The sequence below is a fragment of the Heterodontus francisci genome, chromosome 4, assembly GCF_036365525.1.
Source record: "Heterodontus francisci isolate sHetFra1 chromosome 4, sHetFra1.hap1, whole genome shotgun sequence".
Taxonomy (NCBI): Eukaryota; Metazoa; Chordata; class Chondrichthyes; order Heterodontiformes; family Heterodontidae; genus Heterodontus; species Heterodontus francisci.
The window spans coordinates 187,963,326-187,989,034 of record NC_090374.1 but is presented as its reverse complement, the minus strand read 5'-3'; the positions used below and the strand labels follow the sequence as shown (position 1 = coordinate 187,989,034).

The 25,709-nt window shown below is 41.5% G+C and overlaps 1 protein-coding gene across 3 annotated transcripts in view; it reads left to right on the top strand.

The window, feature by feature from the left end:
- The window catches only part of dnah6 (dynein, axonemal, heavy chain 6), a 554,194-nt gene that overhangs the window by 131,262 nt on the left and 397,223 nt on the right, over positions 1-25,709 (top strand). For all 3 annotated transcript variants that reach the window (XM_068030693.1, XM_068030691.1, XM_068030692.1), the window contains 6 exons: positions 2,968-3,096; positions 6,574-6,687; positions 10,240-10,383; positions 14,850-15,062; positions 18,780-18,872; positions 25,458-25,577. In XM_068030693.1, the coding sequence (XP_067886794.1) occupies positions 2,968-3,096; positions 6,574-6,687; positions 10,240-10,383; positions 14,850-15,062; positions 18,780-18,872; positions 25,458-25,577 (813 nt within the window). The remainder of the gene's footprint in view (positions 1-2,967; positions 3,097-6,573; positions 6,688-10,239; positions 10,384-14,849; positions 15,063-18,779; positions 18,873-25,457; positions 25,578-25,709) is intronic.

Genomic DNA, 25,709 nt, shown 5'->3' with positions numbered 1-25,709 from the left:
CTGCAGGAGCACTTCCAGGGCAGCATCCTCAAATGGTGCAGCCTAGTTTCTCCGTTGGCAAGAAGAATTTTCAAATGTGCATTCATGTAATGGAGCTCCCTTTAAATCGTGGCAGCACGTTTTTAAAACTAGATTTTTATGTTTTCCTGTCATTCTGTTTCCAATTTGTGCAGGGACTTCACAGGAAGGATTGCAACCAGCTGATATTCTTAAACTTGTGTTTGATACAAGCTCAGCACTTGTATTCTAATGAGACTAGAGGAGTATTCACAACTTCCCACTTTATTTTGCCAGTCATAACCATTTGACCAATAAAAGCTGGGATCCCTGCAGATCAGAGGGCGTATGCAGCCAGAATGTCAGGACTTGCGATGCCTGTTAGGATAGCAGTTGTGCCAAAATATCCTCTGCCATTTTTAGGTGCAAAGGAATGTGCATGGACCGTGCAGTTGGTCCAAGACAATGTCTCGGAGTTTGCCACTGATCTCGAAGTAAACCTTGCTGAGAGATCTAATAATTTCTTTGGGGGTTGCAATTTCACCTCTATCACCATGCAGTGGTACTGCAACCGATTGCAACCTTCTGAATAAGGCATTACCAGCGTGGAGCTGGAGTAATGTCATCAAGCAGTCCAAACAGCCAATCACATTAAAGAATTTTTACAGACACCCAACCAGGAAACAAAAGGCAATAAAATAAAATCACTTAATTTGTTCTATGTGAAAAAAAAAGGTTGATACAAACATTGGGGTGAAGGTAGAAACTAAAATATTCTGAAAAAATGTAAAAAAAATTATTAAAAACATTTAGTTTAAAAAATCTAATTAATCATTCAACTGCGCTCCAAGAATATAAAATTATTTTTTCAGGGCCAGTTCTGTTGTTCTGCAAATTTAATTAATCACATTGCCGTTAAAAACCCCATTATACCTGATTGAGGAAGGTGTAACTTTATGTGGGGTTACTAGCTGTGATGTGGGAGCAGGCGAGTTGAAGTTCTTGCTGATTTCAATAATTGTAGGCTTGTTGGAGAGGCCAAAAGACAACCTGAGGCAGAGTACTCAGTGATAGACCGCAGTTCCGGGATTTCCATGCTAATCTGCGCCTGTGCTACATCCTGGTGTTGCAGTCAGTTTCAGAGGGGTAATGATGGCGAATGCTGATGGTTCACCATTAACAACCCCCCACCCCTGCAAAATCTGGGCCAATGAAATTGCGGGAGCTGCTTCCTCACAGACATGTCATATCTCAGATATACTGCCCTTTTGGAACATTGTGTTTAAATTCCCATTGTTCAAATTTTTAGGTTGCTTTGATATTGAACAATGCATTTCATCAGATGGTGTCTTAGGTGGGAAGATGCAGTTCTCTTCCTGGATTTTGTATCCACAATATGGTTTTGGGTTATCTGAAATTATGATTTTCTGTTTTGCTTACTTTGAAAAAAAGGAACAAGAGCAAGGAATGCTTTAGTTCCTGTGCTAACTCAATTTTATTTTACCACAATCCAGATCTTTTTTTCAGCTTACTGAAGGCATAGAATCTGATCCAGATCTTTTAGTAAATGCTGAGCATCAGAGCCTGGCTTTGTTTAGTCCTCTTTGAAAGATGTTTTGGTTTGTAACTGTAGCCTCAGAAACATTGGTGCCCATAGGGACTGTGTTTAATAAAAATAAAATTAGGTAATCATGTATCCCTGTTTGCAACCCCATGCCCACGAGTGCTTCCCAGCCCACATGTTCATCCTGAATGTTGCATGTCATGTCTTGCCTGCATTTTTTGAGTGCTCCCTAGTATATCTTCTTGCTGCCTGCTGAATCCAAGTGGTTCCCAGCCTGCCTTCTCTCTTGCTTGCCCAGAGTTCTTACCAACCCACCTACTTGTTTGCTCCTGCCCAAGTGCATCCCCATCCCAACTTTTTACTTACCCAGTCAGATCAAATGCATCCTGATCTGAGGAGGATGTAGAGTATCACAGAAATGAAGGAGATTAAGAAACAAGGGAAAGACTAGAAAGAAAGAGGAGCGACTTCCTTGCAGATTTACCAGTATTGGTATCGTTGGCTAAAAGATATGAAAGGCTGAGAGATTTTTGGTGGGTGTCAGCTTCAAAGAGCTGAAGAACTAGTGAACCAGATGGCCTTTAGTGATATTTATTGTCATGGGTGGACATGCCACTTGGCCATGCTTTAATCCTTCTATCCTGCCCTGCCCCACGATCCCACCTCAGCACCTCTGGTCACTCTCCATCTAAAAATATTGGACATTACATTCAGTTGTGCTTCCCTGTATTACTTCTTATCCAAGGCCCAACACTTCTTTTTTCTTGCCAATGTCAGCCCTCCCACACCCAGGAGTACGACAAAACCTCAGCCTCCAAAGTCCTTCCAAGTCCCAGACTGTAGTCTCACCAAGTGTTGCCAAGTGACAGGGCTGTCACATCCCCGCCCACATGATTTGTCTCTAGACCTGGCCTCTTGCCCGCTCTCTCTTAGACTATGGTCCATTTAATCTGTTCCCAAAGCCTTCTTCTAACTCCTTGCTTCCTCCTTCGTTGGCTGGGAAACATTTTGCCACATCCTAAGGTTATGAAAGGAATGATATAAATGCAAGTTATTTCTTCTCTTTTGTTCCTGACTGCAGCCTTCCCTGAGTTCATTCTGTCCTGGCCTGACTTGTACCATCTCTCTCAAATGTTGATTATACATCCACTCCTTCACCATGAGTTGTTCTTGTACACTAGCTAGCAGCTGAATTGTTGGCAGAGGCATGGAATTACGTCACTCTCATCTAGGGAATAGAGGAAGAGAAATTAAAATGAAACAAAAGAAAAAATATGATGACAGCAGATCTCGACTGCAGGAATAAATATACCACCATTCATTTTACTTAGTGATTGTTACTCCTTTACTAGATATAGATAATGCATGCAAGTTTATCAATCCATATTCATTGACGTTTTTTATAGGATCCTCAGCTTCTTGATATCAATTCTGACAGAGAAAAAGTGAAAACCACACTAGAAGACATGCAGACTGTAATGGATGAACTACAGAAACGTGCATTTGAGTATAAATCTTACCAGAAGAACTTCAAGGTAATTGGCCTTAGCCGTATTCCAGTGATTTCACGGTGGGTTTCCAGTAATTGCTCACGATGAGAAACTGTAGTTATGGGGAGAAACTTGAGGCATTTGGTCTATTTCCACTGGAGCATAGAAAGCTGATGAGATCTAATAAGAGATTTTTTAAATTATAAAATGTTTCAATTCAGTGAATAGGAAAAGACTTTCATCTGGTTGGGGAGTCAGTAACAAGGGGTCATTGATTTGAAAGTACAACTATAAGAGTGAGAATACAGATTATTGAATTGGAACAGGATCAGATCCAGGGGAATTGTTCTTCTGGATCCTTCATGTGCTCAGCTTATTGCTTAGCATCTCTTGGAATTGTCAGTATCAAAACATTGTCTCTGTAGTTGGAATGATCCAATATTGTAACATCATTGATACCGTACGCTCCCGTAAAATCATGAAACACAGCCCGTCTTCTCCTGTTGGAGTAATGTCAGCTGTTAACATCCTTCAGTGAGCAATATTATCTGGCAGTAGCTTTTACTGAGAAACATTAGTGAATCGTAGCCATCACTGATCAGCATTCGTGGATACTAGCCTTCACTGAAAGTCATCGCTAGGCAGCCACATTCAGTGGAATTGATCGGTGGGCAGCCATCTTAAATGAATATCATCAGTGAGGAGTCACCTTCGCTGAGTGACATTTATGGACATTAACTTCGCTGAGCAAAATTGCTTGATAGTAATCTTCACTGAACAAAGAGTACCGTCAAAAACTTCAATGAGAAATATCAATAGGCTATAGGATGGAGGCTTTAGGTGACTGTGCCACAAACATAGGTCAGGCCTGTACAAAACCAGGAAAAAAAATTCAAAACAAATTAGATTGAAAGATATAATATGTCATGTCCATATTATAGATTTTTTAGTCTGTTATTAGTAAATTAGATGCCAAGACAGATTGAGGTAGCGATATGACTTGCTGCCCGGACATAAAACTGGTGTTAGATATCAGCTGCCTGTGATAGAAACTGCATGATTTTCAATTAAAATTGGGTGGTTTCTATATTGACTGTCTGATCTGCAAAACCAATTTTATGTCTTTTATTCATTTGCGGGATGTGGGCGTTGCTGACGAGGCCAGCATTTATCGCCCATCCCTAATTGCTTTTGAGAAGGTGGTGGTGAGCTGTCTTCTTGAACTGCTGCAGTCCTTGGGGTGTAGGTACACCAACACTGCTGTTACGAAGGGAGTTCCAGAATTTTGACCCAGCAACAGTGAAGGGATGGCAATATAGTTCCAAGTCAGGATGGTGTGTGGCTTGGAGGGGAACTAGCAGGTGGTGCTGTTCCCTTGCATTTGCTGCCCTTATCCTTTTAGGTGGTCGAGGTTGTGGGTTTGAAAGGTGCTGTAGAATAGCGTTGCTGAGTTGTTGCAGTGTACCTTGTAGATGGTCCACACTGCTACCACTGTGTACCATTGGTGAAGGGAGTGAATGTTGAAGGTGGTGATGGGGTGCCAATCAAGTGGGTAGCTTTGTTCTGAATGGTGTCAAGCTTCTTGAGTGTTGTTGTAGCTACACTCATCCAGGCAAGTGGAGAGTATTCCATCCCAATCTGGACTTGTGCCTTGTAGATGGTGGACTGGCATGGGGGAGACAGGAGGTGGGTTACTCACCGCAGAATTCCCAGCCTCTGACCTGCTCTTGTAGTCACAGCATTTATGTGGCTGGCTCAGTTCAGTTTCTGGTCAATGGTAAACCTAGGATATTGATAGTGGGAGATTCAGCGATGGTAATGCCATTGAAAATCAAGGGGAGATGGTTAGATTCTCTCTTGTTGGAGATGGTCATTGCCTGGCACTTGTGTGACGCAAATGTTACTTGCCACTTATCAGCCCAAGCCGGCATCTGAACATGGGCTGTTTCAGTATCTGAAGAGTTGCGAATGGTGCTGAAGATTGTACAATCATCAGCGAATATCCGCACCTCTGACCTTATGATTGAAGGAAGGTCATTGATGGAGCAGCTGAAGATGGTTGGGCCGAGAACACTACCCCAAGGAACTCCTGCAGTGATATCCTGGAGCTCAGATGATTGATCTCCAACAATCACAACCATCTTTCTTTGTGCTAGATACAAGTTTTCCCCCGATTCCCAGTGTTGCTAAGGCTCCTTGATGCCATACTCGGTCAAATGTTGCCTTGATGTCAAGGGCAGTCACTCTCACCTCACCTCTTGACTTCAGCTCTTTTCTCCATGTTTGAACCAAGGTTGTAATGAGGTCTGAGCTGAGTGGCCCTGACAGAACCCAAAATGAGAAAACTGAGCAGGTTACTGCTAAGCAAGTGCCACTTGATGGCACTGTTGACGATACCTTCCATCACTTTACTAATGATTGAGCGTAGACTGATGGGGCGGTAATTGGCCGGGTTGGACTTGACCTGCTTTTTGTGTACAGGACATACCTGGGCAATTTTCCACGTTGCCGGTTAGATGCCAGTATTGCTGCTGTACTGTAACAGCTTGGCTAGGGGCACGGCAAGTTCTGGAGCACAGGGCTTCAATACTATTGCCGGAATGTTGTCAGGGCCCATAGCCTTTGCAGTATCCAGTGCCTTCGGTCGTTTCTTGATAACAGTTGGAGTGAATCGGATTGGCTGAAGACTGGCATCTGTGATGCTGGGGACTTCAGGAGGAGGCCGAGATGGATGAGCCACTCGGCACTTCTGGCTGAAGGTGGCTGCAAATGCTTCAGCCTTGTCTTTTGCACTGATGTGCTGGGCTCCCCCATCATTGAGGATGGGGATATTTGTGGAGTCCTCCTGTTAGTTGTTTAATTGTCCACCACCATTCATGACTGGATGTGGTAGGACTGCAGAGTTTAGATCTGATCCATGTGATCGCTCAGCTCTGTCTGTCGCATGCTGCTTCCATGCATGCATGCAAGTAGTCCTGTGTTGTAGCTTCACCAGGCTGACACCTCATTTTTAGGTATGAATGGCAACTTGAAAATTTAGCCCATTATTTACCAGTTTTACACTTTTGTGCAAAAGCAAAGTGACCCTCACAGTGTTGATAATGCTTTAAAATAATCAGCAATATACTTAATACTTGTATTTTTGGTTAAGTAAACTCCAATATGTGTTATCCAACACCATGAACTATTTTAGAGATAAGTTCTGAGATAATGTATATCACAATGTCCCAGGAATTCAATAAATAGAAATGTTTAATAGCTGTCTGTTGAATTATGTGATGAATGTTATGCAGCAGAGTGCTTAGCACAGTACCACTGAAGCACTCCAGTAATTACTGTTGTTTCATTGTTGTTGTTAGTTGCAGTGATTTTATGAGACATTGAGGTTTGAAGAAAAAATGCAATTCATCTGTCAAGTTTGTTTAGTTAGGGCACATATTTTGTGGCATTTTTTATGCATGGCATCAGCTCTAATTTATAGTTTTGTTTTATTTAACGTGTCATACTTTTTTCTCTACCTAGGTTGAGATATCTAAATTTGATTTGCTGGAAGAAGTGCATGCTGACCTGAAACTAAAGCAGCTTCTTTGGAATTCTCTTAATGACTGGGATCTCCGTGTGGATGAATGGCTTCAGGTATTTTTGTAATTCTTAGTAATGCATCGTGATTAATTATTGCTATGCAGAATGCGAATACGCAATCTATTTAAAGTTATGATTACCAAAAAACATCATCAGGAGCAAGTAAGTTTTGTAGCTCCTGCTCACCTAATGTGTTTTATATTCAATGGTTTTTGTTGACTATTCTGTAACGTAGGAGATACCTTGCAGGTTTTGCTGAAATACACAATTACATGAATGGAAATCAACTGCGTACCTGATCATGTTACTGGAAACCCACTGAGGAGATGTGTGGTGTTATGTTTATGTTATTGGAATAGTCTTCTGAGGATGCATCATTGGGAAGCAGAGCCTCCAAACTACATGTATTGAAAAAAAGAGAAAAGGCTTGTATTTGTATAGCGCCTTTCATGACCACTGGATGTCTCAAAATGCTTTACAGCCAATGAAGTACTTTTTGAAGTGTAAACGCTGTTATAATACAGGAAGCACAGCAGCCAATTTGCACTCAGCAAGCTCCTACAAAAACAGTATGATAATCTGTTTTTGTGATGTTGATTGAGAGATGAATATTGGCCAGGATATCAGGCACAACTCCTCTGTTCTTCTTTGAAATAGTCCCCTGGGATCTTTTACAACCACCTGAGAGGGAAGACAGGAACTCCACTTAATGTCTTATCTGAAAGGGGACACCTCCAATATTGCAGCACTCCCTCAGTGTTGCACTGGAGTGTCAGCCTTGATTTTTGCACTCAAATACTGGAGTGGGACTTGAAGCCTGAATATTCTATCTCAGAGACACAAGTGCTACCTACTGAGCCACCGCTGACACTAAGTCATGGGTGCACTGCCCCATTATCCTTTATCCATTAAAATGAATGGATGAAGAATTGCAGTCAATGTGCCTGTGATTTCTCCTAGACAATGCAAATGGTGTATGTGCAGAACGTTGGTCCCTATTTATGAATAATTCCACTGGTTCTTTTTAATTTCAACATTTGTTCTTTTTTTTTAAATGGAGGCTGTGCTTCTCTGGTAGCTCAGTTGACAAGTACCTGTCTGTGCTACCTTAATTGATTCCACCCAAGCAGCAGAAGAGGTGTTACAGTTGACCACAGTGCGCCTGTTGGGAGAGGAGAAAAAAATAGGACAGGATTTTGACTGTTATTTACTTTTCAACATTCCTGCTGGAAAATGCATCTCTGTGTGCATCAACAGGAATAGTATTGTTTAATGCTCCTGATGTTTGTTTCCATGACTTGTTAACACTATCTAGACTCATTCATGAAAAGTAGCTCTTGGTTAAAGTAGATTACATTTTTTTTGGATTAATGCTTTTTTAAGTGAATCTGAATGTGACATTGCTGTAATAATGTTAGGCTTTGTTATTTTGATGACATTTTGAATTGTAAAACAGTGCAAAATCAGCTTGTTATATAATACATCAAAATAGTTGAGTGTAATAATATTATTGCTCCGCTTATCTAAGACAATACCCTTGTGTTTCATTATGGTATGAATCTCATTTTAAACAGGGAGCATGAGAACACAGTATTTCAGTTACGTTTGAAATAACTTAATTATCAGAACATTTTGTCTGATGTCAAACTCTTGTCAGCAGGGATTCAAAATAAAAGTCTTGGGCAAAATTTTGAATACATTTTATTGGTGTTGGTTTGTTGCCATGCTGTTATCAGTCAACAATAGAAACACATCTCTCTATTTCAGTTCCTACCTAAAGCATAATTTCAGATATATTTACACTCACTGACACACATGCACATATTTACGGTGTTATTGAGCAACAAATATATTTTTTTGTCAGAAGACCTATTAATTTCCCACAGTTGACACCAAGTTAGCATGAAGCAGTATTATGATCCGATTGTTTTGACCACCATGTGGTTCGTAAAGACCCATTAGTAAGAATACAGGCTTGCTCTGGTATTACAATAGATTAACTAATGAGGTTCTGGGGAATTGAGTGAACCAAGAAGTTAGTCCATGCATTTGAACAATTTATGTAAATATAAAAAAAGAGACTCACATTTATTCATTGAAATGTATAGTTAAGGATCACAAATTTATCTTGATACGTTAATTATTTTTTAAAAATCTGATACAGAGGGGGGAATTTTATGCTGGCGACAGGGGTCTCGTTGTCAGGGGAAATCGACACTGAAATCACCATGTCACCTCTTTTCTGGAAGTCCTGCTGAACTTAGTACCAATCAGGCACTTAAGTGGACAGTGGTGGGACTTTCACAGGATCAAGGACCCCTTGCCGGATGTCCTGCCCTTGCAGTGCTGCTGGCCAAACAGAGACCAGCAGCAGCAGTGCTACCGTGGAGACAGTTGCTGTTGCTGCAGGTGCACCTACCAGAGGCTGAGGAGCATTGTTGGAACCAGGCCTCAGATAGTTCAGGGTGGGAGGGGTCTTGCGGGGTTGGAGGGGGTTGGCAGCAAGGGCGTTCTTCAACAGGCCCCCCCTTCTCGATGCTAGGTCCCTCGTTCAGGCATTATATCTTTGAATGAGGGGCTCCTGCCACACCCCATCCTAGAACCAGGAAGCAGCCCGCATGTATTTTTTAAATTGATACAGCACTGAAACAGGCCCTTCGGCCCACCGAGTCTGTGCCGACCATCAACCACCCATTTATACTAATCCTACATTAATCCCATATTCCTACCACATCCCCACAATTCCCCTACCACCTACCTGTACTAGGGGCAATTTACAATGACCAATTTACCTATCAACCTGCAAGTCTTTGGCTGTGGGAGGAAACCGGAGCACCCGGTGAAAATCCACGTGGTCACAGGGAGAACTTGTAAACTCCACAGGCAGTACCCAGAATCGAACCCAGGTCGCTGGAGCTGTGAGGCTGTGGTGCTAACCACTGCGCCACTGTACCGCCCCTTTTTTCCTGCTGTGCTTCCTGTGTGGTGACAGGGCCGCCCACTGCACGGGTAATTGTGGCTGCAGCGGGAAGAGGCCCTTAATTTGGGCTTAATTTCCCTGTTAAGGGCCTCAATTGGCTGGGCGGGAAGGCCATTCACAGGATGGTGGCGGCAACCCCACTGCCACCATCCAACCCGATTTTATGCTGTTCCTACCTCCAAACCTGCTGTGGGGAGAGCATAAAATTTCACTCAGAGTTTCAATAATTTGATTATAATGTGAAATACTTCAATATATACTACCAAGGTAAAGAAATGCTTGTAGGTATTTGCTGTAGTATCCTAAAAGGACTCAATTCTTTTCTGACCAGCAGTACATCACAGTTTTAAATGCTATTCTTTCATCATTTCAACAGCATCATCTTGTTTTTGTTGAAAATTGAAAAGGACCTGCTGAGTTGTAAATTTCTAAATATTAAGCTGGAAGCAAATGCTGGATAATTTTGAAAGAGCAGATAGCCAAATATGGTGATGTTTATCAATGTCTAAGCTAATGTAAAGAAACCAGTTGTTGAAAAATTAATGTGGTGTTATTCTTTCAACTGGTTGATGCAGAAAATAAAATAATCCTTAAATCCTGTTTTTCTATCCTTTTGTCCCCCACAGCTTAAATTTGAAACCATAGATGCAGAAGGATTGAGCGGCGAAGTAGCAAAGTACAGCAAATTTGTGAATCAACTCGAAAAAGGTCTCCCACTAAATACTGTGGTAGCTACACTAAAAGATAATGTAGAGCAGATGAGACAAAAGGTACTATGTTTTTCCCCAGAGTTTGCGGCATGTTTAATAATGAAAACTTGTTGTTGTGTATTTTAGCACACTGTGGTTCTTTCAGCATGAAGTGAAATCTTGGCTTTGAGTTCCTTTCACTATCCTGCCTACTTTTTAAGTAGGATAGCAGCAGAAGAGGGTGCAAAATCAGGCAGTGAGCTTGCCTCCCTACCCCTGCTAGAAAGGCTGCTGGCTGCCTCTTACCGACACGCAGTATGGAAATGCTGGCGGGGACAAGCCCATGTACCATCACTGTCTCTACCATCCCCAATTACCACCAGGGGAAAGGTGGCAGTAATACCCCAAAATTCCTTCAGTGGAGTAAAAAGGCCTAGTTGTAGCCTCTTTTCCTGCTGTATCTTCCCCAAAGAAGCTGAAGCCTAAAAATGAGTATTAATTTTCTCTTCCGTATTCTTCTACCTCCTTTATCTGTCTGGCCACCTCCTTGGATGCTGCACTGCAGCACTGCCTGGAGTCTTCTCTTCTGCATCTGTGGCTCCTTATTGGTAATGGGGATCTGACTGGAAACTCACCCTGCACGCGAGATGGCTCACAGCTCAAGAAAATGGATTGTGGTTACATTAAAGTCACACTGGCAAGTGGAAGTCCTGCTGCAAAGAAGAGAATCCAGTCTCTTTTGTTTGTTTCATGTTTGGTGGTGGTTCTCCACACCTGCACTCAAATTTGAGAACTGTTATTTTTAGAACCCTGCACAAACATTTAGTGATTTAAATGCTGCATCCCATATCAGTTGGATAATTGTCCTGTTCATTCAGACATTGGTTTCTTTTACGTCTCCACAGATTTTCTTTTGGTGCAATGTGACTTGAGAGGAACAGGTCAGAGAAAAAGGTTTTGTGCAATATGTTTGGTGCGGTAACAATATTTAGAGAGATACAGCACTGAAACAGGCCCTTCGGCCCACCGAGTCTGTGCCGACCATTAACCACCCATTTATACTAATCCTACACTAATCCCATATTCCTACTACATCCTCACCTGTCCCTATATTCCCCTACCACCTACCTATACTAGGGCCAATTTATAATGGCCAATTTACCTATCAACCTGCAAGTCTTTTGGCTTGTGGGAGGAAACCGGAGCACCCGGAGGAAACCCACGCAGACACAGGGAGAACTTGCAAACTCCACACAGGCAGTACCAGAACTGAACCCGGGTCGCTGGAGCTGTGAGGCTGCGGTGCTAACCACTGCGCCACTGTGCCGCCCAATGTTTGGTGAGGTAACAATACTGAAAATAACTAATTACCAAGCAAAAAACAGTTAAAAGATATTCTTCATCAGTGAGAAAGGAAAAAAATGCTGAATGTTTAAAGTGCCATAAATACTAGTTGTTCTTCTTTGTCATCTTCCCTTGGACAAGGTCTTTTTAAATCTGCCATTATAATGGTCTTTCTGTTTCTTTCCCTCTCTGAAATTCTTTCTGTCTCCCTCTGTTTTTTGTTTGTTTTTCAATTTTTGCCTCCCTCTTTGTACGTCTCACCCACTTTCATTGCCACTTTTATGTTTTTTCGTTTATTTCTGACTGATTTTCTCACTTTTCCCCCCTATTTTTGTTAAGTTTCTCTTCCCATTGCTTCTTCCCTTTTCAATATGTTTCCCACGCTCTCTGTCTTTCACATAGGTTGCATTACTGATCTGCTTTAAAGTGTATCTTTTACCTTTTTAAAAATCTGTTGTGTGCTACAACATGCCTTGGTGCATCTTTGCTGTGTGATGAATGGTCTCACTGTGCCTTTCATTGTGTATCTGTAATTGTGACACTGACTGGTGTGCTATTTGCTAGCATATCAGAGAGAGTTCAGAATTTGGGGTTTAGGCTGCAGCTGAGGAAGCAAGGAGACTGGCACTGTGAGTGAAAAGGAAGTCTGGGGTTGGCACTGGTAGCAGCGAGCTGATTTCCTCTTTCTGCTGAAATGAAAAATTCTCCAATTATTTAATTTCACTTCAGTTGATTGCTGGGGCGCTAGGGCAGGTGGGCTGAGAGGCAAGGCTAAGGGGCTGGAGGTGAGCTGGGGTAACCTGGGAATCAGGACACCAAGGACAGGGCAGCCATATTAGCAGAAGAGTGGGCTCAGGTAACTCCTGAGATTAAACATAATGGCAGCCAACTGAATCTTATTACAAGTTACCAGAAACTATGTGGAAATGAGATGCAGAGATCAAATAGTCACCCGGGTTCTTTTAGCCAAACATGTTGACTGGAAGTGGGCAGACAGGAGCACAGTGCATACTAACATTTTATAAAGTTAAGTAGATACATTTTAAAACCATAGCAGGTTAAGAAAGTCCACAAAAATGCAAACAAAACACTGGGGTTCATGTTTCAAGGAATAGAATTAAAAAGTAGTCAGCATAGATTTCAGAAGTGAAGGTCATGCTTGACTAATCTTATTGAATTCTATGAAGGTGTAATGGAAACAGTAGATAAGGGTAATGTAGTAGATATAATATATTTGAATTTCAAAAGGTCTTCAATAAGGTAGACACATAATAGACTCATGCTTAAGAACTAAGCATGAGGAGTCAGGGGACAAGTAGCAGAATGGATAGCAAGCTGGCTACAAAACAGAATGGAGTATGGGTTAAAGGTAGTTACTCAGATATGTAAAAGGTGGGAAGTGGTGTTTCACAAGGATTGATGCTGTGATGACTGTTGTTTAATATCTACATAAACGATTTGGATCAGGAATTGGAAGTACAGTTTCAAAATTTATGGATGACATTAAATTGAGGAGTATAGTTAATACAGAAGAAGACTGCAGCAGAATGCAAGACATTAATAAACTTGCAGAATGGGCATGTAAATGGCAAATGTATTTCAATGTAAGTATGTGGAAGGTGATGTATTTTGGTAGGAGAAATAAGGAGGCCACATTTTCCTTGGAAGGTAAAAGTAGATGGAGTAAAGGAACAATGAGATCTCTAGGGGTACAGATTCACCAGTCATTGTAATTAGCAGCACAGATTAAAAAGGCCACAAAAGTGCAAACAAAGCTCTGGGATTCATTTCTAGAGGAATGGAATTAAAAAGCAGAGAGCTTGTGTTAAACTTGTATGAACCCTTTGTTTCAACTACATTTACTGTATTGTGCACTGTTTTGGTCTTCTTGTTACAAAAAGGACATAGAGACAGAAGATGCAAAAAATGTTTGCACCAGAGCTGAGAGGTTGTACCTATCAGGAAAGAGTAAACAGGCTGGGGTTCTTTTCTCTAGAAAAGAGACTAAGTGGTGACCAAATTGAGGTCTTTAAAATTATGCAGAGGTTTTATAGGCTCGATGTGAAGAAAATATTTCTGCTTGTGGGGGAATCCAAAGCTCGGAGTCATAAATAATGGCCTGGATTTTGCAGTCAGCAGTGAACTAACGATGCTCACTGCTACCTTGAAGAAAGCAGCCCACAAAAATCTAATGATTTCTGTGGCATGGATTTCACCTTTCCCAATGTTAATTTCATTCTGGCACCAAATATAAGGGATCGTTGACATCCAGCAATGGTGATATCATCAAACAGGCTAAGCAACCAATCACATTGGAGAATTCTCATCGTCAGCAAACCAGAAAGTAAAAAGCACTGGTTATCCTTCACTTTTTAATTTTTTGACATGGAACAATATGAAGATTGATACATACAGATAGGATTGAAGTAGGAGCTAAAATATCATAAACTTTTTTTTTAAATGTATTTTTTTATTATTTTAAATATCTATGGATTTTCTTTTATCATAATGACAACAGTTGTTATGCATCAAATGTAAATATAGTTTTTCAGGGCCAGATAGATTGTTCTGCAGTAATTGTGACTTAGTATGCCATTGAAAAACCAGTTGGATCTTATTCAACAAGGCATAACTTTTCCAAAGGTTTTTGCAGAGAGAATAATAGCATAAAAAGTGGAAGTTCACTTCAATTCAAGTGATTTCCAGAATTTCCATCTGTGAGGACTTTAACAATGCACCCTGTGGAGGAGTGGGGAATCACTGGGAACAAATTTTGGATTTCTTTGTTTAACTGCTAATATGTGGATGCCAAAAGTTGCTGTGAGCTTTACAGAGTAATGGCGGCAAACGCTGACTGTCCTGTCCTCATTACAACTGCCAAATCCAGGCCAATACATCCGATAAGGAATTCAGGAGAATCGTCTTTACTCAGAGAGTGTTTGGAGTGTGGAACTTGCTACAAAATGAAATAGTTGAGGTGTATAGCACTGATGCTTTTAAGGGGAAGCTAGATATATACACGAGGGAGAAAGGAATAAAAGGATATGCTGATATGGTTGGATGAAATTGGCTGGGAGGAGGCTCTTGTGGAGCATAAACAACAACATAGGCCAGTTGAGCCAAATGCCCTGTTTCTCTGTTGTAACTTCTATATAATTATGTCTAAAACATACTCAGTGTTTTAATTTACTGTCATTCTACAGCTTCCTGCAATCACAGATCTAAGGAACCCCTTCATGAAGCACAGACACTGGGAATTGATGGAACATACTCTTGGCGCTAAATTGATAGATGTTCATGAACCTGTAACTCTGGATCGACTAATAGAACTTAATGTTTTTGATCATGCTGATGAAATTCAGAACATTTCAGGCCAGGCCTCTGGTGAAGCTGCTTTGGAGACAATTTTGAAAAAGGTGAGAGATTTGTCTATTGAACTGCTATGCAGTAAATAAATGGAGACCACTAGATTCACTCAGTGCATCATAACTAGTAGCCAAAGTTTAGTCACGACACACCTTTATTACCAGAAATTACTGGGTTGCCATTGTTATGACCAAGTGAGAAAGAGGTCGAGGGTCCCTCTCAGCCTTCACCTGGTCTTATTGTAACAGGGTTTAATTTTAAATACCCCATGTTTTGAGCTCCCCCTTGGTGAATCCTTGTTCACCGCTTTCCAATTATAAGGCAAAGAAATGATCATAAACAGGCTTTCTTAGGTTTAAAGAAGAAAAGTGAAATTTATTAAAACTTAAACTCTAATTCAGTTAACACCTTACAGATACTAGATGCACCCACAATAGCATGCATACGTGATACACACATGCAGATAGGGACAGAAACGAACAGAAGAAAAAATTAAGTGGAAAGGTTTGAGGCAATATCTTTAAGGAGTTGTTACGGTTCTTCAAACTCACCGTAGAGTCCCTGCTTGTAGGTAATTCTTGCTTTTTGTTGGGGCCCAGTATTCTTCTTAAACCTTGTCCACTTGAGAAGAGATATATTCTCAATGCAGGAGCCAGGAGCTTTCTGCCAGTCTCTACTATTTAAAACTCCCCAAGTTGTCCAGCAGGGTGGTCACATGACCGAACTGGTTTGGCCAGGTCTGTTCTGTGTATTGTATGGGAGCAGGGGACAGCTCCTTTGTTCCAACACTGTCTGCTAATATGCAAAAATGTCTTTCAGCCAGGGGCGTGGCAATTCCTTATAATAGGCCTTTTCTTCTTCCCAGCAACAATTTGAAATTTAATGTCCATGTGGCGAAATTAATGTGCCTCATTCTTGGAAGGCGGGGGCCTGCATGACACCATCAAGATAGAGATTACTTGTATTATATGGAGGTCACTGATTACTTTTTACAGTCCAATTTTTTCAGTTAAGTCATTCAACTTATTGAATGGTGGAGCAGGCTCGAAGGGTCAAGTGACCTACTCCTGTTCGTAATTCGAATGTTCATATGTTCATATATTCATATGTAAAAATAACAGGATATTGGTTTTGCGATGTGAGACTTCATAGGATGGTGTATAATTTTAGAATAACTAATTTTTCATGTAATAAAGACAGAAAGTGCTGGAAATACTCAGCAGGTCAGGCAGCATCTGTGGAGAGAGAAACAGAGTTAATGTTTCAGGTCTGTGACCTGTCCTCAGAGATGAACTCTGATGAAATTCTGCTTCTCTCTCCACAAATGCTGCCTGACCTGCTGCGTATTTCCAGCACTTTCTGTTTTTATATTAGATTTCCAGCATCTGCAGTATTTTGCTTTCAATTTTTCATGTAATTCATTATCCTTTATGTGTTTGCCACTCCTGAGACTGAAAGTTTAACAGTCTCTGGATTTGGATACATACTGGCTGAGGAAGAAATGTTTGCGAGTTGAGGGGTGTATAATCCATGTTTGCAGATGATACTGAACTAGGAGGCCTAATAAACTTTAAAGAAGAGAGCAGAAAATCTGGACAGTATGGCAAATGGGCACTAGATCAAATTGGTGAAAAGGAAATTCATGGCTCACATTGGGAAGTTGTTCTCATGAAGAGTGATCAACACTTGCTATAGACCTTTGTACAGAGTTGTGGGACAATAGCCTTGAAGTTAGTTAAGAGCCAGTTTGATTCTATGATGGGGAGAGAGAGTGGGCTAGAATTTCTCAAGTGATAAATTTACCCTACAGAATACTTTTACCGTTTTAAACATCTTAATCAGATCACCCCTCAATCGCCTACAATAATGGGAATACAAGCCAAGTTTATACAACTTGTCTTCATGATTTAACTCTGTATGCCCTTGCATCAGTCTAGTGATTCTATGCTGCAACCACTCCAAGGCCAATATATCATTCCTGAGCTGCAGTGCCCAAAACTCAGTACCCTGAATAGGGTCTGACTGAGGCTCTGTACATTCCAGAGAATTTCAGATCAAGGTCAACATTCCATTAGGTTTTTAAATTGCTTTCAAAAATTATCTAAAGATGAACCAGCTGAGAGAGGTGGTACCTCAGTACCCCAATGTTCTGTCTGAAGATATCAACCAGCAACTTCAGAATCTACTGTCAATGTAGGAGAAAGAGGAGTCTAGGATTGAAAGGGCACATAATAACACGCACCAAAGAGATGTACCGTGGGCTTGAACAGTAGGAAAGCTGTAATATTTGTTTCCAGTGAAATTGTTTCATCAGTGATGGGATGTGTGTGGAATGATTTGGTCAAGTTGTGGGAATGTCTGCACAAAGAGTAGTGGAATGATCTCCAAGTGAGAATCTTGGTAGCTGGTGAGGAATGCTACATATCAGCCAGTGATGGAATTCAGTTTGATGTCAATGGGAGACTGTGATGGCAAGATTCATTAGGCAGTGGTCTCGAATTTCAGTTGAGCAGTTGCTTTATGATTTGTTTCCGCTGCTAGCTAGTGTAACTCAGTTATTGGTTTATGTGGGAGGCACAGTCTTCTCAAGCATTGCCAAGGAATCACATTGAAGTTTTCCTAGCTAGAGCTGCAGATATGGAGTGAGTGGGAGGATATTAATGGTGCCTTTTTAGCTGGACATTTCTGCTGTGGTGCTCCTGATGTCCATTTTCTTTTCCTTATGGCAAAGGTACAGGGTGACATCTGAAGAAGATGCCACTGGTTCCAGAAGCTTAAAAACAATCAAAAAGGTTCAAGGATACTTGAGAAACTTAAAATAACCGTAAATATTCTTAAAGTAACTTAAATATTCTCTTTAAAAAAAAAACTGAAAGTAAACTTTTATCTGCGGCATGCCACACTCTCAGACAAGCGATGAAGTTGGTCATAAAAACAGAAAAAGGTGAAAATACTTAGCAGGTCAGGCAGCATTTGTGGAGAGAGAGAAAGTTAACCTTTTAGGTTGATGACCTTCGGGATGCTGACATCAAAGTCCAATGCAGTGTGGGGAACAGTCACCCATCAATGATCTTCCCAAATTGGGCAATTAGTGGCCAGAGGGCAGCCTCATCGTCCAATTAAATACTCGCCTTTAATTGTTCCTTTACTGAAAGTTCATTTACATGCAATGTTCTGTTCTCTGCACCTGAAACTATGATCTGATTGTGGAAAATTGAGTGCAAACAGTCTAAAGCCTGCCATTAGCCATTTAGTCTGAACAGTGTCCATAATAGAAAATATCGGATCTGTATCTGTACTGGAATGGTTTAACTTTAACACATTCCCTAATAACATGCAGTAGGGTACCTTACTGTATATCCAGTATACATTTCAGTAGTTTCTACCTTTTCAAAAGAGCTTCACAACATTTTTTAACATGAGTTAGCTGTCAACCAGTATTTCTTGCAATTTCAGATATATTCATAGAGATCTGTTTTCACTTTGTTAGGTTTATGTCTCAGCAGATTTGTTTTCAAAAAGCAGACCTATTTTAATGAGAGTTAATGTAGGAATCCATACTGGAACATGATGAAGGGTTGTTGATCATCAAAGGTGGAACAATGGAAAGATTTGTTTATTTGGAAGTGCAATACAATACTTCTGTTTAACTGTCTCAGTACCTAGATGATTATCATTTCAAAGTGTATATACTTTTGTTTGATGTGATGTCTGTAATGTAACTATATTATTTTAATTCATGGTGCTCTGTAAATGTTTATTTTTAGGTGGAAGATGGATGGAAAATTACTGAGTTTATTGTGCTTCCTCATCGTGATGCCAAAGACGTTTTCATTCTTGGTGGCACTGAAGAAATTCAGGTAAGGATAATTATCCAGTGAACTCTATCAATAAACCTTTCCATTTTTATTCAGCTAAGCCAACAGCAGTTGCTCCTGGCATTCATTTCCTCTGCCATCTCTTCCTGCTGGAAAAAATGTTGCCTGGAGGACTTCTTGCCTCCTGAGGGATAGAGGAACTCCCTCCTCCTGTCCATTGCCTGCACTAGAGCCTCCAAGGCAGCATCAGAGAACCTTGGTGGTCTCTCAGTTCTTGCTGCAGCCTATCTCTCCTTCCTGGTGTCATGCCCAGTACAGGCATGTCGTATTTGTAATTTTAAACATGGACTATATTCTGCATAGCATCTTCTGGAACTCAATTTTCCTTTTGTTTTAAATGAACCACAATGGACATTAAACGTGGACAGGGGCTGCAAAGATGACCTTGACTTGTGTATTCAAGAACTGACTCGCTGTCTGAAAGGACCAAAGAATACCTTCCAGACTAAGAGGTATCATCTGCTTCACCACACCACTCAAGAAGATTTTTAAAAATGTTCTGAAGCATATGGATCCCAATATGCTTTGCTGTAGGAATGGAACGCAATTGGTTTGGAAGTATGCAGTATTCAAATAGGTCTAATTGACCAGAGCTATAGTAGGCATATTTTAAAATAAAATGGCCTCACTCCAGAGATTCGAGGACATAAAGCAGGTACTGAAGGAAAACAGAAAATGCCGGAATTACTCAGCAGGCCTGGCAGCATCTGTGGAGAGAGAAGCAGAGTTAGTGGGCAGGATTTTCCTGGAAGCTTCTGACACCGATTTCAGCCTGAGGTTCAGAAGCCTGCAGGAAAATCCTGCCCATTAATTCGGCTTCTCTCTCCACAGACGCTGCCAGGCCTACTGAGTAATTCCAGCATTTTCTGAACCCCATTTCAGCCTGATGGTGAGGTTCAGAAGCCTGCAGTGAGTGGGAAATAGTCACTCTCCTGTGACTTTCTGTGAATTAGCCAATTAATGGCCAGAGGGCAGGCTCGCTGTCCAATTAGGCGGGTTGGCTCAAGAACCTGGAAGACCAGTTGGAGGCCCTCCAGCTTGAAAGCAGCAGCATCCGGATGCCGTGGCAGTTAAGTGATAGAGGACTCCCTAAAATGGAGGTGTCCTGTCTCCAAAATTTTCAGATTTAAAATTAAAAATGGCCTTTGCAAATGGGCCACCACTGTTGTGGGGGGAGCTCCTCCACAGGGGGACCTACGGCTGCTGTTGAACCCAGGTAGGCAGGGAGGGCCTCTAAGCCTGCCTGGAGTGCTGGGCCCTCGGTCTGTTACTGGAAGGCCACCTCCAGGCAGCTAAACTGTCCGCCACCGCCTGTGGGGACCTGGAGTCTGGCATGAAAATCCCTGTCGGCCTCCTTCAGTAGGCCTCAATAGGCCTTTAACTACTTCGGTTTGCTATCTGGCTATGCGCCACTTGCGGGTGGGTAGCCCTGCTGTCCCACATCCAGCCTCTGGGAAAATGGCCCGGGTGTGGGATGGAGCCAGGGAACTGGCACGCTGGCCAACGGCACTACTTTTAGCACCCGTCTGCCTCAGTTATCAGCCCTGCCCGGGGTTAAAAATCTTGCCATTGTTTCAGGTCGATGGCCATTCATCAGAACTGGTGAAAGGTCATTGACTTGAACCGTTATCTCTGTTTCGGGCTCCACAGATGCAGTCAGACCTGCTGAGTGTTTCCAGCATTTTTTGTTTTTATTTCCGATTTCAGAACCTGCAATATTTTGCTCTTATATTAATCTGAGGCTCTGTCTGCCCTCTTGGGTGGATTTAAAAAACCTCATGGCATTATGCGAAGAACAGCAGGACAGTTCTGAAGAAGGGTCACTGACCTGAAACGTTAACTCTGCTTCTCTCTGCACAGATGCTGCCAGACCTGCTGAGTATTTCCAGCATTTCTTGTTTTTATTTAGGACAGTTCTGGTGTTTGGCTAACATTTAAACCTCAACCAATTTTATTAGAACATATCTGGTGTAGCAGGGTGATTGATGGCTGTTTGAGGTATCTGTGCTCATCTAATTCTGGCCTCTTGAGCATCCCCAATTTTAATTGCTTTACTGTTGGTGGCTGTGCCATCAGCTGCCTATGCCCTAAGTTCTGGAATCCCCTCCCCTCCCCTCTCTACCTCTCTTTCTTTTTTTACGATGCTCCTTAAAACCTGTCTCTTTTAGCAAGCTTTTGGCCATCAGCTCTAATATTGCTTTATATGGTTTTTGCTTTACAACTCCCCTGTGAAGTGCCTTCAGATGTTTTATTACTTTAAAAATGCTATATCAATACAAGGTGTTGTTGTTATTGTTGGTATATCAGCCAGGGCTGATGAAGGCTCCGATCCGTGAGTAAAAGCCACTTTGAAAGCATCCTCTTTAAAGATAATTGTGTCTGGAATGGGGTGAGGCTGTGCAAAAGAGTAAACTGGGTGGTAGAGAATTGGCAGCCTGTACACAATTGTACAGAGTCAAAATTATCTCCAGGGAGTCAAGTCTTTAAGAGAAGCTAGTTAGAGGATGGGGATAGAGTCAGAGTCATTATGGTACAGAAGGAGGCCATTTGGCCCATCAAGCCCCTGCTGGCTCTCACTAGAGCAATCCAGTCAGTCCCATTTCCCTGCTCTATCCCTGTAGCCCTGCAAGTTTATTTCCCTCAAGTGCCCATCCAATTTCCTTTCGACATCATTAATCATCTTCATTTCCACCACCCTCATCGGCAGCGAGTTCCAGGTCATTACCGCCTGCTGTTTAAAAAAGTTCTTCCTCACATCCCCCTGCCTCTCTTGCCCAAAACCTTAAATCTCTGCCTCCTAATCCTTGTATCATCAGCTAATGGAAACAGCTTTTCTTTACCTACCTTACCTAAACCTGTCATAATCTTGTACACAATCAAATCTCCCCTCAATCTCCTTTGCTCCAGGGAGAGCAACCCCAGCTTCTCCAACCTAAGTTTGTAGCTAAGTTCCCTCATCCATGGAGCCATTCTGGTAAATCTCTGCGTCTTCTCAAGGACCCCCACATCCTTCCTAAAGTGTGGTGACTAGAACTGGATGCAATACTCTAGTTGGACCAAGGCAAGCAGATATAATTCAGTCCCCATTTTAAAGTCCTATGTTCTGTCCTTATTTTAATATTTGATTTGATACTATTATTTTTAGTTAAATAGCAAAGCATGTGGCAATTTGGGAAGCAGAGATGTGGATGTGATTAGAGGATAGCAGTTCCTCTCCTTTATCGGCTAATGAGCACAGACAAGCGTTTTGTTCTCTGAATATTGGTTTGACATCCAGCTGGGCAGTCACATCCGATTGCCACCACCATCTGCCCCATTGTAGCCCTGGCCAACAGGATACAAGTGCTCTGGTCTCTGAATACTCAATTTAATTCCAGCTGGGTACTCGCATCCGATGTGGGTTGATCCCTCATTGCATCTAGCTGGCCCTCTTGGTACGGAATTGTTAGTTGGTTCAAAGATCTTTCAACATAAAATAGGGTTTTGTTATGGGAAAACCCCGAGCATGGTCTGTTTGGTGTTAAGCAGTAGAAGCAATGGTTTGTTTCCTGTGGTGCTAGGCATGGAAGTGAAGAAGACAGGCTAAAGAGTAGGGAGACGCAAAACTGAAGTACCACAACACTACCACTGGTAGGAGAGCATATTATAGCATAACAAATTGACATGCATAGTTTCCATTATAAATGTAGATCTAGGAATTTGTAAGAGAAAATGACACAAAACAGGCAGTAAGGTTTTATAGACAGGAAATGCAGGACAAATGTAAAACTTCTCTATGTAACATGTATATGGACGTACATTTCTAACAACAATCAAGTTCAGGAAGTACATGAAGAAATTGCCCAATTGTGCACACTATTTTAAATATGTATACAATGTTATATCAAGTTCTCCCAAGCCACGCATCAATTGCCACCCAATTGGGCAGGCAAGTCTCCTAGGCTGAAGACGCTCTTCATCAGGTCACACAGTGTTTCATCCAATTCACATGCAAATTTTCCTTTGCTCCCTATTAGCAAGAACCTGTACTCTGATTGACACCTAGCTGAAGTTGAGTATTTGCTATTGTGGTAATTACAGCTTTGCCATGTCGTATACTGGACACCTTCCAGATGATGTCTTCTTGCAGAACCATCAGCACTACCATTAATTAGCATTTTCTCCACAACATTCCCAACATAACTGCATGTGAGCAAAAGATAGGATGTCTAAATTCTCTCAGTTAATCTAATTTGGAGTCGATTAAAAGTAGTACACAACAACAACAACTTATATAGCGTAATTAAACGTCCCAAGGCATTTGACAGGAGCATTATAAAACAATGAATGACACAAAAGGAGATATGGGTCAGATGATCAAAAACTTGGTCAAAGAGGTAGGTTTTAAGGAGTGACTTAAAAAGGAAAAGTGAGGCAGAGAGGCAGCGCGATGTAAGGAGGGAATTCCAGAGCTTGGAGCCTAGGCAACTGAAGGCGTAGCCACCAATGGTGGAGTGATTAAAATCAGGGATGCACAAGAGGCCAGAATTAGAGGAGTGTATATATCTTGGAGGGTTGTGGAGCTGGGGTGATTACAGAGATAGGGAGGGGTGAGGTTATGGAGGGATTTGAATATAAAGATGAGAATTTTAAAATCAGGACGTTGCTTGACCGGGAACCAATGTAGGTGAGCGAGCACAAGAGTGATAGGGGACCGGAAGTTGTTGCGAGTTAAGACACAGGCAGCAGAGTTTTGGATGGCCTCAAGTTTAATGGAGAGTAGAATGTAAGGTATCAGCCAGGACTGCATTAGAATAGTCAAGCCTAGAGGTAATGAAGGTATGAATGAGGGTTTCAGCAGCAGATGAGGTGAGATGGGGCGAAGTCAGGCCGTGTTACGGAGGTGGAAATAGGACGTCTTAGTGATGGTACGAATATGAGAAGCAGATTGTCGATTGTATGCACAATTGTATATTTGCTTCTTGCACATCTTACTGGGTTTGGTATCTTTATAAAATGCATGTTGGCAAGTAAGGATATTATATACTTTGAAGAAAACACAAGAAAAATTCTAATAAAAAAGAGATGCTGTCGAAATTTTTCGTCTTGCACTCATCAGAACAGATGCAAGAATGCCAAATTACAAAGGGAGCAACAATTTATACTGCATGAGAAAAGCGTGCTGATTGGTTGGCAAGTCGACTCTGATTGGTCGATGTGTTGCCATGGAGACTGTACCAGGGAACTATTGTCCCCCATGCTTTTGTTTAACTCAAAAACGCACAACACCTGCAAGCTTGACGCCAAAATAGAGCCCATCAAAGTTATCCAGCAGGATAATGTCTACACCAATCAGATCATTGCTCGTTGTGCATCGCGCATATTCACAAATGGGCCTAAGGTTGCCACTTTCAGACCTGAAAAGTGCCCACCCGGTCTTCCTCAAATTACCCTGGAAGGGTAAGGTAACCCAAAATTTAAGCAACAGGTGAAACTAACCGTTACACACCACTACTATGCAGTAGCAACACAGTGATATTTTCCACTAACTGGATGCTGCCGTGAAGCTGAAAAGTATCAATAATGATTGGAATTTCTGCTGAAAAAAGAGACTTGCTGTGGAAGCTCTTCATTTTGCACTCATCAGGACAAATGCAAGAATGCCAAATTTCAAAGGGAGCAACAATTTATACTGCATGAGAAAAGGGTGCTGATTGGTTGGCAAGCTGTCTCTGATTGGTCAAGGCTTTGCCTACAGCACAAGTGAATAATGTGGTATATGAATTCCAGTGATGGTGCGATGCCAGGTATGTAGGCTGTATGTCGCAGCGGCTGGTGGATTGTATTAAAGCACATCCCTTTGGCTATTTGCAATAGGCGGAGTACTGACCGGACTCAACCAGCTCGTACTTACACAACTCAGAGCACATTGTCTAACGTTAGGTGTGATTCCATGATTTGATAGCATTAACTGAACAATCCTGAGTGTGCTAAGAATAACACTAACAACCAATTTAAGATTATCGGTCGGGCTCACAATGTGGCTCACTTACACATGGTAGAAGCTGCATATATTCGTTAGCAGGGAACAAGCAAAAGGAACATGTCCAGGTGTTGCACCTTTTTGAATTTAAAAAAATGCATTGGGGACAATAGTTCAGTCGTGCATTCTTCATGGCAATGCCTTGACCAATCAGAGACAGCTTACCAACCAATCAGCACCCTTTTCTCACGCAGTATAAATTGTTGCTCCCTTTGAAATTTGGCATTCTTGCATTTGTCCTGATGAGTGCAAAATGAAGAGCTTCCACAGCAAGTCTCTTTTTTTCAGCAAAAATTCCAATCTTTATTGATACTCCTGGAAACAAAAACAGAAACATTTAAGCAAACTAAAGGAATAGAAATAAAGAATTCTGAAATTTTACGTTTTTAGTGCTTGCTGGTGCTTTGCTAAAGTTTTTAATCAAAAAGTGATGTTTGGAGGTACATAGTCCTGTGGCAATCACATGTCAAGGTCCAATAAATGTAAGTGTTCCATAGCCTAGTGCAAGTTGTCAGTTGAGTAACAAAAAAAATTGTTTGTTACAGGCACTACTGGATGACAGCATGATCAATGTATCAACCATAGCCTCCTCACGCTATGTTGGGCCTATTAAAAATCGTGTTGATGAATGGCAAAGGCTTCTCTCACTGTTAAATGAAACTTTGGTGAGTGTTACATTTTTTTCCAATAAGATTAAGAAAAGTTTCAGCTTTACTGTTAGGTACTTTACTATGCTTTGAAGTACTTGTGTGACTATAATGCTTGGTATGTGAAAGAGTATTATTTTAATTGTATTA